The sequence below is a fragment of the Hyla sarda genome, unplaced genomic scaffold (genome assembly GCF_029499605.1).
Source record: "Hyla sarda isolate aHylSar1 unplaced genomic scaffold, aHylSar1.hap1 scaffold_36, whole genome shotgun sequence".
NCBI classification, from domain to species: Eukaryota; Metazoa; Chordata; class Amphibia; order Anura; family Hylidae; genus Hyla; species Hyla sarda.
In genome coordinates, this window is record NW_026610372.1 from 1,005,994 (window position 1) to 1,022,634 (window position 16,641).

General features: G+C 43.5%; 1 protein-coding gene across 1 annotated transcript; it reads left to right on the forward strand.

Moving 5' to 3' along the window:
- The first annotated feature begins 6,811 nt into the window (after positions 1–6,811).
- On the forward strand, positions 6,812–10,152 carry LOC130331912 (mucin-2-like). Its single transcript, XM_056553727.1, has 5 exons — positions 6,812–6,838; positions 6,993–7,006; positions 7,119–7,468; positions 7,553–8,350; positions 8,594–10,152. Exons 1-5 carry the CDS (start codon positions 6,812–6,814, stop codon positions 10,150–10,152), a joined length of 2,748 nt encoding a protein of 915 aa, XP_056409702.1.
- Positions 10,153–16,641: the final 6,489 nt, after the last annotated feature.

Here is a 16,641-nt window from a genome sequence, read left to right on the forward strand (position 1 = left end):
AACACCACAACTAATACAACTACAAGTACAACCACCAAAGGTACCACCACAACTAATACCACCACAAGTACAACCATCACAGATAACACCACAACTAATACAACCACAAGTACAACCACCAAAGGTACAACCACAACTAATACAACCACAAGTACAACCACCATTGGTACCACCACTACTAATACAACAACAAGTACAACCACAACAGGCAAGACCACAACTAATACAACCACAAGTACAACCACCACAGGTACCACCACAACTAATACAACCACAAGTACAACCATCACAGGTACCACCACAACTAATACAACCACAAGTACAACCATCACAGGTACAACCACAACTAATACAACCACAAGTACAACCACCACAGGTACAACCACAACTAATGCAACCACAAGTACAACCATCACAGGTACCACCACAACTAATACAACCACAAGTACAACCACCACAGGTACAACCACAACTAATGCAACCACAAGTACAACCATCACAGGTACCACCACAACTAATACAACCACAAGTACAACCATCACAGGTACCACCACAACTAATACAACCACAAGTACAACCACCACAGGTACCACCACAACTAATACAACCACAAGTACAACCATCACAGGTACAACCACAACTAATACACCCACAAGTACAACCACCACAGGTACAACCACAACTAATACAACCACAAGTACAACCCCCACAGGTACAACCACAACTAATACAACCACAAGTACAACCACCACAGGTACCACCACTACTAGTACAGCCACAAGTACAACCACTACAGGTACCACCACAACTAATACAACCACAAGTACAACCATCACAGGTACCACCACAACTAATACAACCACAAGTACAACCACCACAGGCAACACCACAACTAATACAACCACAAGTACAACCACCACAGGTACAACCACAACTAATACAACCACAAGTACATCCACCACAGGTACCACAACTACTAGTACCGCCACAAGTACAACCACCACAGGTACCACCACAACTAATACAACCACAAGTACAACCACCACAGGTACCACCACAACTAATACAACTACAAGTACAACCATCACAGGTACCACCACAAATAATACAACCACAAGTACATCCACCACAGGTACCACCACTACTAGTACAGCCACAAGTACAACCACCACAGGTACCACCACAACTAATACAACCACAAGTACAACCACCACAGGTACCACCACAACTAATACAACCACAAGTAAAACCATCACAGGTACCACCACAAATAATACAACCACAAGTACAACCACCACAGGTACCACCACAACTAATACAACCACAAGTACAACCACCACAGGCAACACCACAACTAATACATCCACAAGTACAACCACCAGAGGTACAACCACAACTAATACACCCACAAGTACAACCACCCCAGGTACCACCACAACTAATGCATCCACAAGTACAACCACCACAGGTACAACCACAACTAATTCATCCACAAATACAACCACCACAGGTACCACCACAACTAATACAACCACAAGTACAACCACCACAGGTATCACCACAACTAATACAACCACAAGTACAACCACCACAGGCAACACCACAACTAATACATCCACAAATACAACCACCACAGGTACAACCACTACTAATACAACAACAAGTACAACCACCACAGGTACCACCACAACTAATACAACCACAAGTACAACCACCACAGGTACCACCACAACTAATACAACCACAAGTACAACCACCACAGGTACAACCACAACTAATACAACCACAAGTACAACCATCACAGGTGCGACCACAACTAATACAACCACAAGTATAACCATCACAGGTACAACCACAACTAATACAACCACAAGTACAACCATCACAGGTACAACAACAACTAATATATCCACAAGTACAACCACCACAGGTACCACCACTACTAATACAACCACAAGTACAACCACCACAGGTACCACCACAACTAATACAACCACAAGTACAACCACCACAGGTACAACAACAACTAATACATCCACAAGTACAACCACCACAGGTACCACCACAACTAATACAACCAAAAGTACAACCACCACAGGTACCACCACAACTAATACAACCACAAGTACAACCATCACAGGTACAACCATAACTAATACAACCACAAGTACAACCATCACAGGTACAACAATAACTAATACATCCACAAGTACAACCACCACAGGTACCACCACAACTAATACAACCACAAGTACAACCACCACAGGTACCACCACAACTAATACAACCACAAGTACAACCACCACAGGTACAACAACAACTAATACATCCACAAGTACAACCACCACAGGTACCACCACAACTAATACAACCAAAAGTACAACCACCACAGGTACCACCACAACTAATACAACCACAAGTACAACCATCACAGGTACAACCATAACTAATACAACCACAAGTACAACCATCACAGGTACAACAACAACTAATACATCCACATGTACAACCACCACAGGTACAACCACAACTAATACAACCACAAGTACAACCACCACAAGTACAACAACAACTAATACAACCACAAGTACAACCATCACAGGTACAACCACAACTAATACAACCACAAGTAGAACCATCACAGATAACACCACAACTAATACAACCACAAGTACAACCACCAAAGGTACAACCACAAGTACAACCATCACAGATAACACCACAACTAATACAACCACAAGTACAACCACCAAAGGTACCACCACAACTAATACCACCACAAGTACAACCATCACAGATAACACCACAACTAATACAACCACAAGTACAACCACCAAAGGTACAACCACAACTAATACAACCACAAGTACAACCACCACAGGTACCACCACTACTAACGCATTCAAAAGAACAACTACCACAGGTGCTGCCACAACTAATGCATTCACAAGTACAACCACCGCAGGTACTAATACAACCACAATTACAACCACCACAGGTACAACCACAACTAATACATCCACAAGTACAACAATCACAGGTACCACCACAACTAATGCATCCACAAGTACAACCACCACAGGTACCACTACAACCATCACAGGTACCACCACTACTAGTACCGCCACAAGTACAACCACCACAGGTACAACCACAACTAATACAACCACAAGTACAACCACCACAGGTACCACCACAACTAATGCATCCACCAGTACAACCAACACAGGTACAACCACAACTAATAGAACCACAAGTACAACCACCACATGTACCACCACAACTAATGCATCCACAAGTACAACCACCACAGGTACCCCCACAACTAATACATCCACAAGTACAACCACCACAGGTACCACCACAACTAATACAACCACAAGTACAACCACCACAGGTACAACCACAACTAATGCAACCACAAGTACAACCATCACAGGTACAACCACAACTAATACAACCACAAGTACAACCATCACAGGTATAACCACAACTAATACACCCACAAGTACAACCACCACAGGTACAACCACAACTAATACAACCACAAGTACAACCATCACAGGCAACACCACAACTAATACATCCACAAGTACAACCACCAGAGGTACAACCACAACTAATACACCCACAAGTACAACCACCCCAGGTACCACCACAACTAATGCATCCACAAGTACAACCCCCACAGGTACAACCACAACTAATACAATCACAAGTACATCCACCACAGGTACCAGCACTACTAGTACAGCCACAAGTACAACCACCACAGGTACCACCACAACTAATACAACCACAAGTACAACCATCACAGGTACCACCACAACTAATACAACCACAAGTACAACCACCACAGGCAACACCACAACTAATACAACCACAAGTACAACCACCACAGGCAACACCACAACTAATACAACCACAAGTACAACAATTACTGGTATAACCACAACTAATACAACCACAAGTACAACCACCACAGGTACCACCACAACTAATACAACCACACGTACAACCACCACAGGTACCACCACAACTAATACAACTACAAGTACAACCATCACAGGTACCACCACAAATAATACAACCACAAGTACATCCACCACAGGTACCACCACTACTAGTACAGCCACAAGTACAACCATCACAGGCAACACCACAACTAATACATCCACAAGTACAACCACCACAGGTACAACAACAACTAATACATCCACAAGTACAACCACCACAGGTACCACCACAACTAATACAACCAAAAGTACAACCACCACAGGTACCACCACAACTAATACAACCACAAGTACAACCATCACAGGTACAACCATAACTAATACAACCACAAGTACAACCATCACAGGTACAACAACAACTAATACATCCACATGTACAACCACCACAGGTACAACCACAACTAATACAACCACAAGTACAACCACCACAAGTACAACAACAACTAATACAACCACAAGTACAACCATCACAGGTACAACCACAACTAATACAACCACAAGTAGAACCATCACAGATAACACCACAACTAATACAACCACAAGTACAACCACCAAAGGTACAACCACAAGTACAACCATCACAGATAACACCACAACTAATACAACCACAAGTACAACCACCAAAGGTACCACCACAACTAATACCACCACAAGTACAACCATCACAGATAACACCACAACTAATACAACCACAAGTACAACCACCAAAGGTACAACCACAACTAATACAACCACAAGTACAACCACCACAGGTACCACCACTACTAACGCATTCAAAAGAACAACTACCACAGGTGCTGCCACAACTAATGCATTCACAAGTACAACCACCGCAGGTACTAATACAACCACAATTACAACCACCACAGGTACAACCACAACTAATACATCCACAAGTACAACAATCACAGGTACCACCACAACTAATGCATCCACAAGTACAACCACCACAGGTACCACTACAACCATCACAGGTACCACCACTACTAGTACCGCCACAAGTACAACCACCACAGGTACAACCACAACTAATACAACCACAAGTACAACCACCACAGGTACCACCACAACTAATGCATCCACCAGTACAACCAACACAGGTACAACCACAACTAATAGAACCACAAGTACAACCACCACATGTACCACCACAACTAATGCATCCACAAGTACAACCACCACAGGTACCCCCACAACTAATACATCCACAAGTACAACCACCACAGGTACCACCACAACTAATACAACCACAAGTACAACCACCACAGGTACAACCACAACTAATGCAACCACAAGTACAACCATCACAGGTACAACCACAACTAATACAACCACAAGTACAACCATCACAGGTATAACCACAACTAATACACCCACAAGTACAACCACCACAGGTACAACCACAACTAATACAACCACAAGTACAACCATCACAGGCAACACCACAACTAATACATCCACAAGTACAACCACCAGAGGTACAACCACAACTAATACACCCACAAGTACAACCACCCCAGGTACCACCACAACTAATGCATCCACAAGTACAACCCCCACAGGTACAACCACAACTAATACAATCACAAGTACATCCACCACAGGTACCAGCACTACTAGTACAGCCACAAGTACAACCACCACAGGTACCACCACAACTAATACAACCACAAGTACAACCATCACAGGTACCACCACAACTAATACAACCACAAGTACAACCACCACAGGCAACACCACAACTAATACAACCACAAGTACAACCACCACAGGCAACACCACAACTAATACAACCACAAGTACAACAATTACTGGTATAACCACAACTAATACAACCACAAGTACAACCACCACAGGTACCACCACAACTAATACAACCACACGTACAACCACCACAGGTACCACCACAACTAATACAACTACAAGTACAACCATCACAGGTACCACCACAAATAATACAACCACAAGTACATCCACCACAGGTACCACCACTACTAGTACAGCCACAAGTACAACCATCACAGGCAACACCACAACTAATACATCCACAAGTACAACCACCAGAGGTACAACCACAACTAATACACCCACAAGTACAACCACCCCAGGTACCACCACAACTAATGCATCCACAAGTACAACCACCACAGGTACAACCACAACTAATACATCCACAAATACAACCACCACCATTACCACCACAACTAATACAACCACAAGTACAACCACCACAGGTACCACCACAACTAATACAACCACAAGTACAACCACCACAGGCAACACCACAACTAATACATCCACAAGTACAACCACCATAGGTACCACCACAACTAATGCATCTACAAGTACAACCACCACAGGTACCACCACAACTAATACAACCACAAGTACAACCACCAGAGGTAAAACCACAATTAATACACCCACAAGTACAACCACCACAGGTACCACCACAACTAATACAACCACAAGTACAACCACCACAGGTACCACCACAACTAGTACAACCACAAGTACAACCACCACAGATACCACCACAACTAAAGTATCCACAAGTACAACAATCACAGGTACCACCACAACTAATGCATCCACAAGTACAACAATCACAGGTAGCACCACAACTAATGCATCCACAAGTGCAACTACCACAGGTACCACCACAACTAATGCATCCACAAGTACAACCACCACAGGTACAACCACAACTAATACAACCACAAGTACAACCACCACAGGTACAACAACAACTAATACAACCACAAGTACAACCCCCACAAGTACCACCACAACTAATGCATCCACAAGTACAACCACCACAGGTACAACCACATCTAATATAACCACAAGTACAGCCAACACAGGTACAACCACAACCAATACAACCATAATTACAACCACTACAGGTACCACCACAACTAATACAACCACAAGTACAAACACCACAGGTACAACAACAACTAATACAACCACAAGTACAACCACCACAGGTACAACCACAACTAATACAACCACAAGTACAACCACCACAGGTACCACCACAACTAATACAACCACAAGTACAACCCCCACAGGTACTACCACAACTAATGCATCCACAAGTACAACCACCACAGGTACAACCACAACTAATATAACCACAAGTACAACCACCACAGGTACCACCACAACTAATACAAGTACAAGTACAAACACCACAGGTACCACCACAACTAATACAACCACAAGTACAACCACCACAGGTACCACCACTACTAGTACAACCACAAGTACAACCACCACAGTTACCACCACTACTAGTACAACTACAAGTACAACCACCACAGGTACCACCACAATTAATACAACCACAAGTACAACCACCACAGGCAACACCACAACTAATACAACTACATGTACATCCACCACAGGTATCACCACAACTAGTACAGCCACAAGTACAACCACCACAGGTACTACCACAACTAATACAACTACAAGTACAAACACCACAGGTACCACCACAACTAATACAACCACAAGTACAACCACCACAGGTACAACCACGACTTATACAACCACAAGTACAACCACCACAGGTACAACCACAACTAATACAACCGCGAGTAAAACCACCACAGGTACGACCACTACTAGTACAACTACAAATCCAGCCACCACAGGTACCACCACAACTAATGCATTCACAAGTACAACCACCACAGGTACCTCCACAACTAATACAACCACAAGTACAACCACCACAGGTACAACCACAACTAATACATCCACAAGTACAACAATCACAGGTACCACTACAACTAATACATCCACAAGTACAATAATCACAGGTACCACCACAACTAATGCTTCCACAAGTACAACCACCACAGGTACCACCACTACTAGTACAGCCACAAGTACAACCACCACAGGTACTGCCACAACTAATACAACTACAAATACAACCACAACAGGTACCACCACAACTAATGCATCCACAAGTACAACCACCACAGGTACAACCACAACTAATGCAACCACAAGTACACCATGCACAGGTACAACCACAGCTAATACAACTACAAGTACAACTACCACAGGTACCACCACAACTAGTACAGCCACAAGTACAACCACCACAGGTACAACCCCAACTGATACAACCACAAGTAAAACCACCACAGGTACCACCACAACTAATGCATCCCCAAGTACAACCACCACATGTACAACCACAACTAATACAACTACAAGTACAACCACCACAGGTACCACCACAACTAATGCATCCACAAGTACAACCACCACAGGCAACACCACAACTAATACAACTACATGTACATCCACCACAGGTATCACCACAACTAGTACAGCCACAAGTACAACCACCACAGGTACTACCACAACTAATACAACTACAAGTACAAACACCACAGGTACCACCACAACTAATACAACCACAAGTACAACCACCACAGGTATAACCACGACTTATACAACCACAAGTACAACCACCACAGGTACAACCACAACTAATACAACCGCGAGTAAAACCACCACAGGTACGACCACTACTAGTACAACTACAAATCCAGCCACCACAGGTACCACCACAACTAATGCATTCACAAGTACAACCACCACAGGTACCTCCACAACTAATACAACCACAAGTACAACCACCACAGGTACAACCACAACTAATACATCCACAAGTACAACAATCACAGGTACCACTACAACTAATACATCCACAAGTACAATAATCACAGGTACCACCACAACTAATGCTTCCACAAGTACAACCACCACAGGTACCACCACTACTAGTACAGCCACAAGTACAACCACCACAGGTACTGCCACAACTAATACAACTACAAATACAACCACAACAGGTACCACCACAACTAATGCATCCACAAGTACAACCACCACAGGTACAACCACAACTAATGCAACCACAAGTACACCATGCACAGGTACAACCACAACTAATACAACTACAAGTACAACTACCACAGGTACCACCACAACTAGTACAGCCACAAGTACAACCACCACAGGTACAACCCCAACTGATACAACCACAAGTAAAACCACCACAGGTACCACCACAACTAATGCATCCCCAAGTACAACCACCACATGTACAACCACAACTAATACAACTACAAGTACAACCACCACAGGTACCACCACAACTAATGCATCCACAAGTACAACCACCACAGGTACCACTACATCCCCCACAGATACCATCACTACTAGTACAGCCACAAGTACAACCACCACAGGTACCACCACAACTAGTACAGCCACAAGTACAACCCCCACAGGTACAACCACAACTAATACAACCACAAGTACAACCACCACAGGTACCACCACAACTGGTACAGCCACAAGTACAAGCACCACAGGTACCATCACAACTAATACAACCACAAGTACAACCACCACAGGTACTACCACAACTAATACAACAACAAGTACAACCCCCACAGGTACAACCACAACTAATGCAACCACAAGTACAACCACCACAGGTACAACCACAACTAATACAACTACAAGTACAACCACCACAGGTACAACCACAACTAATGCATCCACAAGTACAACCACCACAGGTACCACCACTTCTAGTCCAGCCATAAGTATAACCACCACAGGTACCATCACAAGTACAACCACCACAGGAACCACGACAACTAGTACAGCCACAAATACAACCACCACAGGTACAACCACAGCTAATGCATCCACAAGTACAACCACCATAGGTGCCACCACAACTAATGCATCCACAAGTACAACCACCACAGGTACCCCCACAACTAATATAACCACAAGTACAACCACCACAGGTACCACCACTACTAATGCATCCACAAGAACAACCACCACAGATGCCACCACAACTAATGCATCCACAAGTACAACCACCACAGGTACCCCCACAACTAATATAACCACAAGTACAACCACCACAGGTACCCCCACAACTAATATAACCACAAGTACAACCACCACAGGTGCCACCACTACTAATGCATCCACAAGAACAACCACCACAGGTACAACCACAACTAGTACCACCAGAAGTACAACCACCACAGGTACAACCACTACTAGTACAGCCACAAGTTAAACCACCACAGGTACCACCACTACTAATGCATCCACAAGTACAACCACAACTAATACAACTACAAGTACAACCACCACAGGCAACACCACAACTAATACAACCACAAGTACAACAATCACTGGTATAACCACAACTAATACAACCACAAGTACAACCACCACAGGTACAACCACAACTAATACAACTACAAGTACAACCACCACAGGCAACACCACAACTAATACATCCACAAGTACAACAATCACTGGTATAACCACAACTAATACAACCACAAGTACAACCACCACAGGTACAACCACAACTAATACAACTACAAGTACAACCACCACAGGTACAACCACTACTAGTACAGCCACAAGTACAACCACCACAAAAAAACATTACTAGCAAAACCACAAGTACAACTACCACATGTAACAGAACAACTAGTACAACCACCACAAGTTAAATCATCGCTAGCACCGCCACATGTACAACCACCTATTGTAGAACAACCACTAGCATCCCCCCTACACTACTAGTACAACCACCAATAGCACCACCACCAGTACAACCACCAATAGCACCACCACCAGAACAACCACCAATAGCACCACCACTAGTACAACCACCAATAGCATCACCACCAGTACAACCATCAATAGTACCCCAATTACTAGTAAAACCACCAATAGTACCCCCACTGCTAGTACAACCACCAATAGTACCACCAGTACAACTACCAATAGCACCAAAACCAGTACAACCACCAATAGCACCACCACCAGTAAAACCACCAATAGCACCCCCATTACTAGTAAAACCACCAATAGCACCCCCATTACTAGTAAAACCACCAATAGCACCCCCACTACTAGTACAACCACCAATAGCACCACCAGTACCACCACCAATAGCACCCCCACTACTAGTATAGCCACCAATAGCACCACCAGTACAACCACAAATAGCACCACCACCAGTACAACCACAAATAGCACTCCCACTACTAGTACAACCACCAATAGCACAACAACCAGTACAACCACCAATAACACCACCAGTACAAATACTTATACAATTAAAGATGATGATGGGTGAATTTGGTTCCCATTATGGGACCTTTATGTGCATGAGCCCCAATATGCATTCTGCTTCCCATCCTCCAGTGACCCATTAAACTGACCCCAATACCAGGCTGATAATAGTGCGGGCGACGCTGATTACAATGGCCATTCATCAGATCTTATGCACGGCCGACACAGATCATCACAGATGCACAGGATCTCAGCATATAGTGAAGAGGGAGATTATGAATATCTATTAGGTGTGAATCAGTGACCAGCCAGTAAGGGGGAACCAGTACCCCAAAGCCCCTTATTTACATATCATTTTCAGCCCTATCTCAGGAATCTGCCTCCTCAGGGGCCGGACATACAGAGTGATGTATGAGTGATGAGGTCTGAAAGTCTGGGGGGTCTGATAGTCCAGGGGATCTGATAGTCTGGGGTGTTTGAAAGTCCAGGGGGTCTGATAGTCTGGGGGTCTGATAGTCCTGGGAGTCTGATAGTCCAGGGGATGTGATAGTCTGGGGGGATCTGATAGTCTGGGGGAGTCTGATAGTCCAGGTGATCTGATAGTCCAGTGGGTCTGATAGTCTGGGGGAGTCTGATAGTCTGGGGGAGTCTGATAGATAGGGGAGTCTGATAGTCTGGTAGGTCTAATACTTTGGTGGGTCTGATTGTCCTGGGGGTCTGATAGTCCAGGGGGTATGATAGTCTGGGGGAGTCTGATAGTCTGGAGATCTGATAGTCCTGGGATCTGATAGTCTGGGGGAGTCTGATTGTCCCGGGATCTGATAGTCTGGGAATCTAATAGTCTGGGGATCTGATAGTCCGGGGATCTGATAGTCTGGTGATCTGATAGTCCGGGGATCTGATAGTCTAGTGATCTAATAGTCCTGGGATCTGATAGTCCGGTGATCTGATGGTCCGGTTATCTGATAGTCTGGGGGAGTCTGATAGTCCCAGGATCTGATAGTCTGGGGGGTCTGCCAGTCCAGGGGGTCTGATAGTCTGGGGGGTCTGATAGTCCGGTGAACTGATAGTCCTGGGGTCTGATAGTCCATGGGGTCTGATAGTCTAGGGATCTGATAGTCTGGGGATCTGATAGTCTGGGGGGGGACTGATAGTCCGATGATCTGATAGTCCAGGGGGTCTGATAGTCCGGGGTATCTGATAGTCCTGGGGATCTGATAGTCCGGTGATCTGATAGTCCTGGTGATCTGATAGTCCTGGGGATCTGATAGTCCGGAGTATCTGATAGTCTGGGGGGTCTGATAGTCCGGGGTATCTGATAGTCTAGGGGAGTCTGATAGTCTGCGGGTCCAATAGTCTGCATCACATTCTACTGATTCCAGGATTTCACTGATTATTGATAGGACTCTCCACCATTAACCCTACATATACCCCGTCCTCTGAGGATGCTGACTGAACATTTCACCATTTTTGTCCTTCATTCAGGTTTTACAGGTTGAAATGATGGCAGGAAATGCAGAAGCTTCCTCTTCTTTTGATAAGTGTTTTGATTTCTTTATTATAACGTACATCCTGAGGGGAGCACCGGCCACGTAGTGCATTCGCCATCACCGCCACCACAGCAACAACTGACAGTATTTCAAGAGCTGAAATAATTTATCTTCTCATTTATCGTGGTGACAACTGGAGGAAAAATGTTTCCGAGTCTAAAAGCCGAGCTGGCAGGACAACGCGCCATATATAACAGCATCAAGTGGGGGCGAATACAGCAGCATCAACTGTGGGCGCCAAAGACGAGCGACCGGCAAAGTAAGCTCCGCCAGGAGTCACAGAACTATAGTCACTTTACCTGCCGGTCCTCTACAATAGAAAGAATGTACAGGGTGCGCAGGGGGAGGAGCTATAGAGTGATGGTGGGCGAGGATTAGACATGACATCATCACCAAGAATATTACATATACGATATCGAATTGTTACTAATAACAAGTCAAATATAAATTTGTAACAACTGATATAATATAATAGTGATACGACATCACTGATAAAATATATTATTAATATAGTGATCACAGCCCCGCCTCCTGTATGACATCACTAATATAATATAATGACATGTGATCACAGCCCCGCCTCCTGTATGACATCACTGAAAAAATATATTATTAATATAATGACATGTGATCACAGCCCCACCCCCTGTATGACATCACTGATATAATATAATAGTAATATAATGACATGTGATCACAGCCCCACCCCCTGTATGACATCACTGATATAATATAATAGTAACATAATGACATGTGATCACAGCCCCGCCCCCTGTATGACATCACTGATATAATAGAATAGTATTATAATGACATGTGATCACAGCCCCGCCCCCTGTATGACATCACTGATATAATATAATAGTAATATAATGACATGTGATCACAGCCCCGCCCCCTGTATGACATCACTGATATAATATAATAGTAATATAATGACAAGTGATCACAGCCCCGCCCCCTGTATGACATCACTGATATAATAGAATAGTAATATAATGACATGTGATCACAGCCCCGCCCCGTGTATGACATCACTGATATAATAGAATAGTAATATAATGACATGTGATCACAGCCCCGCCCCCTGTATGACATCACTGATATAATAGAATAGTAATACAATGACATGTGATCACAGCCCCGCCCCCTGTATGACATCACTGATATAATATAATAGGAATATAATGACATGTGATCACAGCCCCGCCCCCTGTTTGACATCACTGATATAATATAATAATAATATAATGACATGTGATCACAGCCCCGCCCCCTCTATGACATCACTGATATAATAGAAATATAATGACATGTGATCACAGCCCCGCCTCCCTGTATGACATCACTGATATAATATAATAGTAATATAATGACATGTGATCACAGCCCCGCCCCCTGTATGACATCACTAATATAATAGTAATATAATGACATGTGATCACAGCCCCAACCCCTGTATGACATCACTGATATAATAGTAATATAATGACATGTGATCACAGCCCCGCCCCCTGTATGACATCACTGATATAATATAATAGTAATATAATGACATGTGATTACAGCCCCGCCCCCTGTATGACATCACTGATATAATATAATAATAATATAATGACATGTGATCACAGCCCCGCCCCCTGTATGACATCACTGATATAATATAATAGTAATATAATGACATGTGATCACAGCCCCGCCCCCTGTATGACATCACTGATATAATAGTAATCTAATGATATGTGATCACAGCCCGCCCCCTGTATGACATCAGTGATATAATATAATAGTAATATAATGACATGTGATCACAGCCCGCCCCCTGTATGACATCACTGATATAATATAATAGTAATATAATGACATGTGATCACAGCCCCGCCTCCTGTATGACATCACTGATATAATATAATAGTAATATAATGACATGTGATCACAGCTCCGCCCCCTGTTTGACATCACTGATATAATATAATAGTAATATAATGACATGTGATCACAGCCCCGCCCCCTGTATGACATCACTGATATAATATAATAGTAATATAATGACATGTGATCACAGCCCCGCCCCCTGTATGACATCACTGATATAATATAATAGTAATATAATGACATGTGATCACAGCCCTGCCTCCTGTATGACATCACTGATATAATATAATAGTAATATAATGACATGTTATCACAGCCCTGCCCCCTGTATGACATCACTGATATAACATAATAGTAATATAATGACATGTGATCACAGCCCCGCCCCCTGTATGACATCACTGATATAATATAATAGTAATATAATGACATGTTATCACAGCCCTGCCCCCTGTATGACATCACTGATATAATATAATAGTAATATAATGACATGTGATCACAGCCCCACCCCTGTATGACATCACTGATATAATATAATAGTAATATAATGACATGTGATCACAGCCCTGCCTCCTGTATGACATCACTGATATAATATAATAGTAATATAATGACATGTGATCACAGCCCCGCCCCCTGTATGACATCACTGATAGAATATAATAGTAATATAATGACATGTGATCACAGCCCCGCCCCCTGTATGACATCACTGATATAATATAATAGTAATATAATGACATGTGATCACAGCCCTGCCTCCTGTATGATATCACTGATATAATATAATAGTAATATAATGACATGTGATCACAGCCCTGCCCCCTGTATGACATCACTGATATAATATAATAGTAATATAATGACAAGTGATCACAGCCCCGGCCCCTGTATGACATCACTGATATAATATAATAGTAATATAATGACATGTGATCACAGCCCCGCCCCCTGTATGACATCACTGATATAATATAATAGTAATATAATGACATGTGATCATAGCCCCGCCCCCTTTATGACATCACTGATATAATAGTAATATAATGACATGTGATCACAGCCCCGCCCCCTGTATGACATCACTGATATAATAGTAATATAATGACAAGTGATCACAGCCCCGCCCCCTGTATGACATCACTGATATAATATAATAGTAATATAATGACATGTGATCACAGCCCTGCCTCCTGTATGATATCACTGATATAATATAATAGTAATATAATGACATGTGATCACAGCCCCGCCCCCTGTATGACATCACTGATATAATATAATAGTAATATAACCCCTTAAGGACGCAGACAATTTTATTTTTACGTTTTCGTTTTTTCCTCCTCGCCTTCAAAAAATCATAACTCTTTTATATTTTCATCCACAGGCTTGTTGTTTGCGCGACCAGTTGTCCTTTGTAATGCCATCACTCACTTTACCATAAAATATATGGCGCAACCAAAAAAATACTATTTGTGTGGGGAAATTAAAAAGAAAACCGCAATTTTGCTAATTTTGGTAGGTTTCATTTTCACGCCGTACAATTTATGGTAAAAATGACATGTTCTTTATTCTTTGGGTCAATATGATTAAAATGATACCCATGATAACATACTTGCTTGCTTGCCCTTGGTGAGGACGATGGAGCCACAGGAAGAGTGATGGGGCCGCGGTGAAGTTGATGGGGCCTTGGTGAGAGTGATGGAGCCACAGGGAGAGTAATGAGGCCCTGGTGATAGTGATTGGGCCACGTTGAGTGTGATGGGACCGTTGGGAGAGTGATGGGGCCGCAGTGAGAGTGATGGGGCCACGGTGAGAGTGATGGAGCCGCGGTGAGTGTGATGGGGCCACGGTGAAAGTAATGGGGCCGCGGTGAGAGTGATGGGGCCGACATGAGAGTGATGGAATTGACGTGAGTGTGATGGGGCCGCGGTGAGAGTGATGGGGCCGCGGTGAGAGTGATGGAGCCACAGGGAGAGTAATGAGGCCCCGGTGATAGTGATGGGGCAACATTGAGTGTGATGGGACCGTTGGGAGAGTGATGG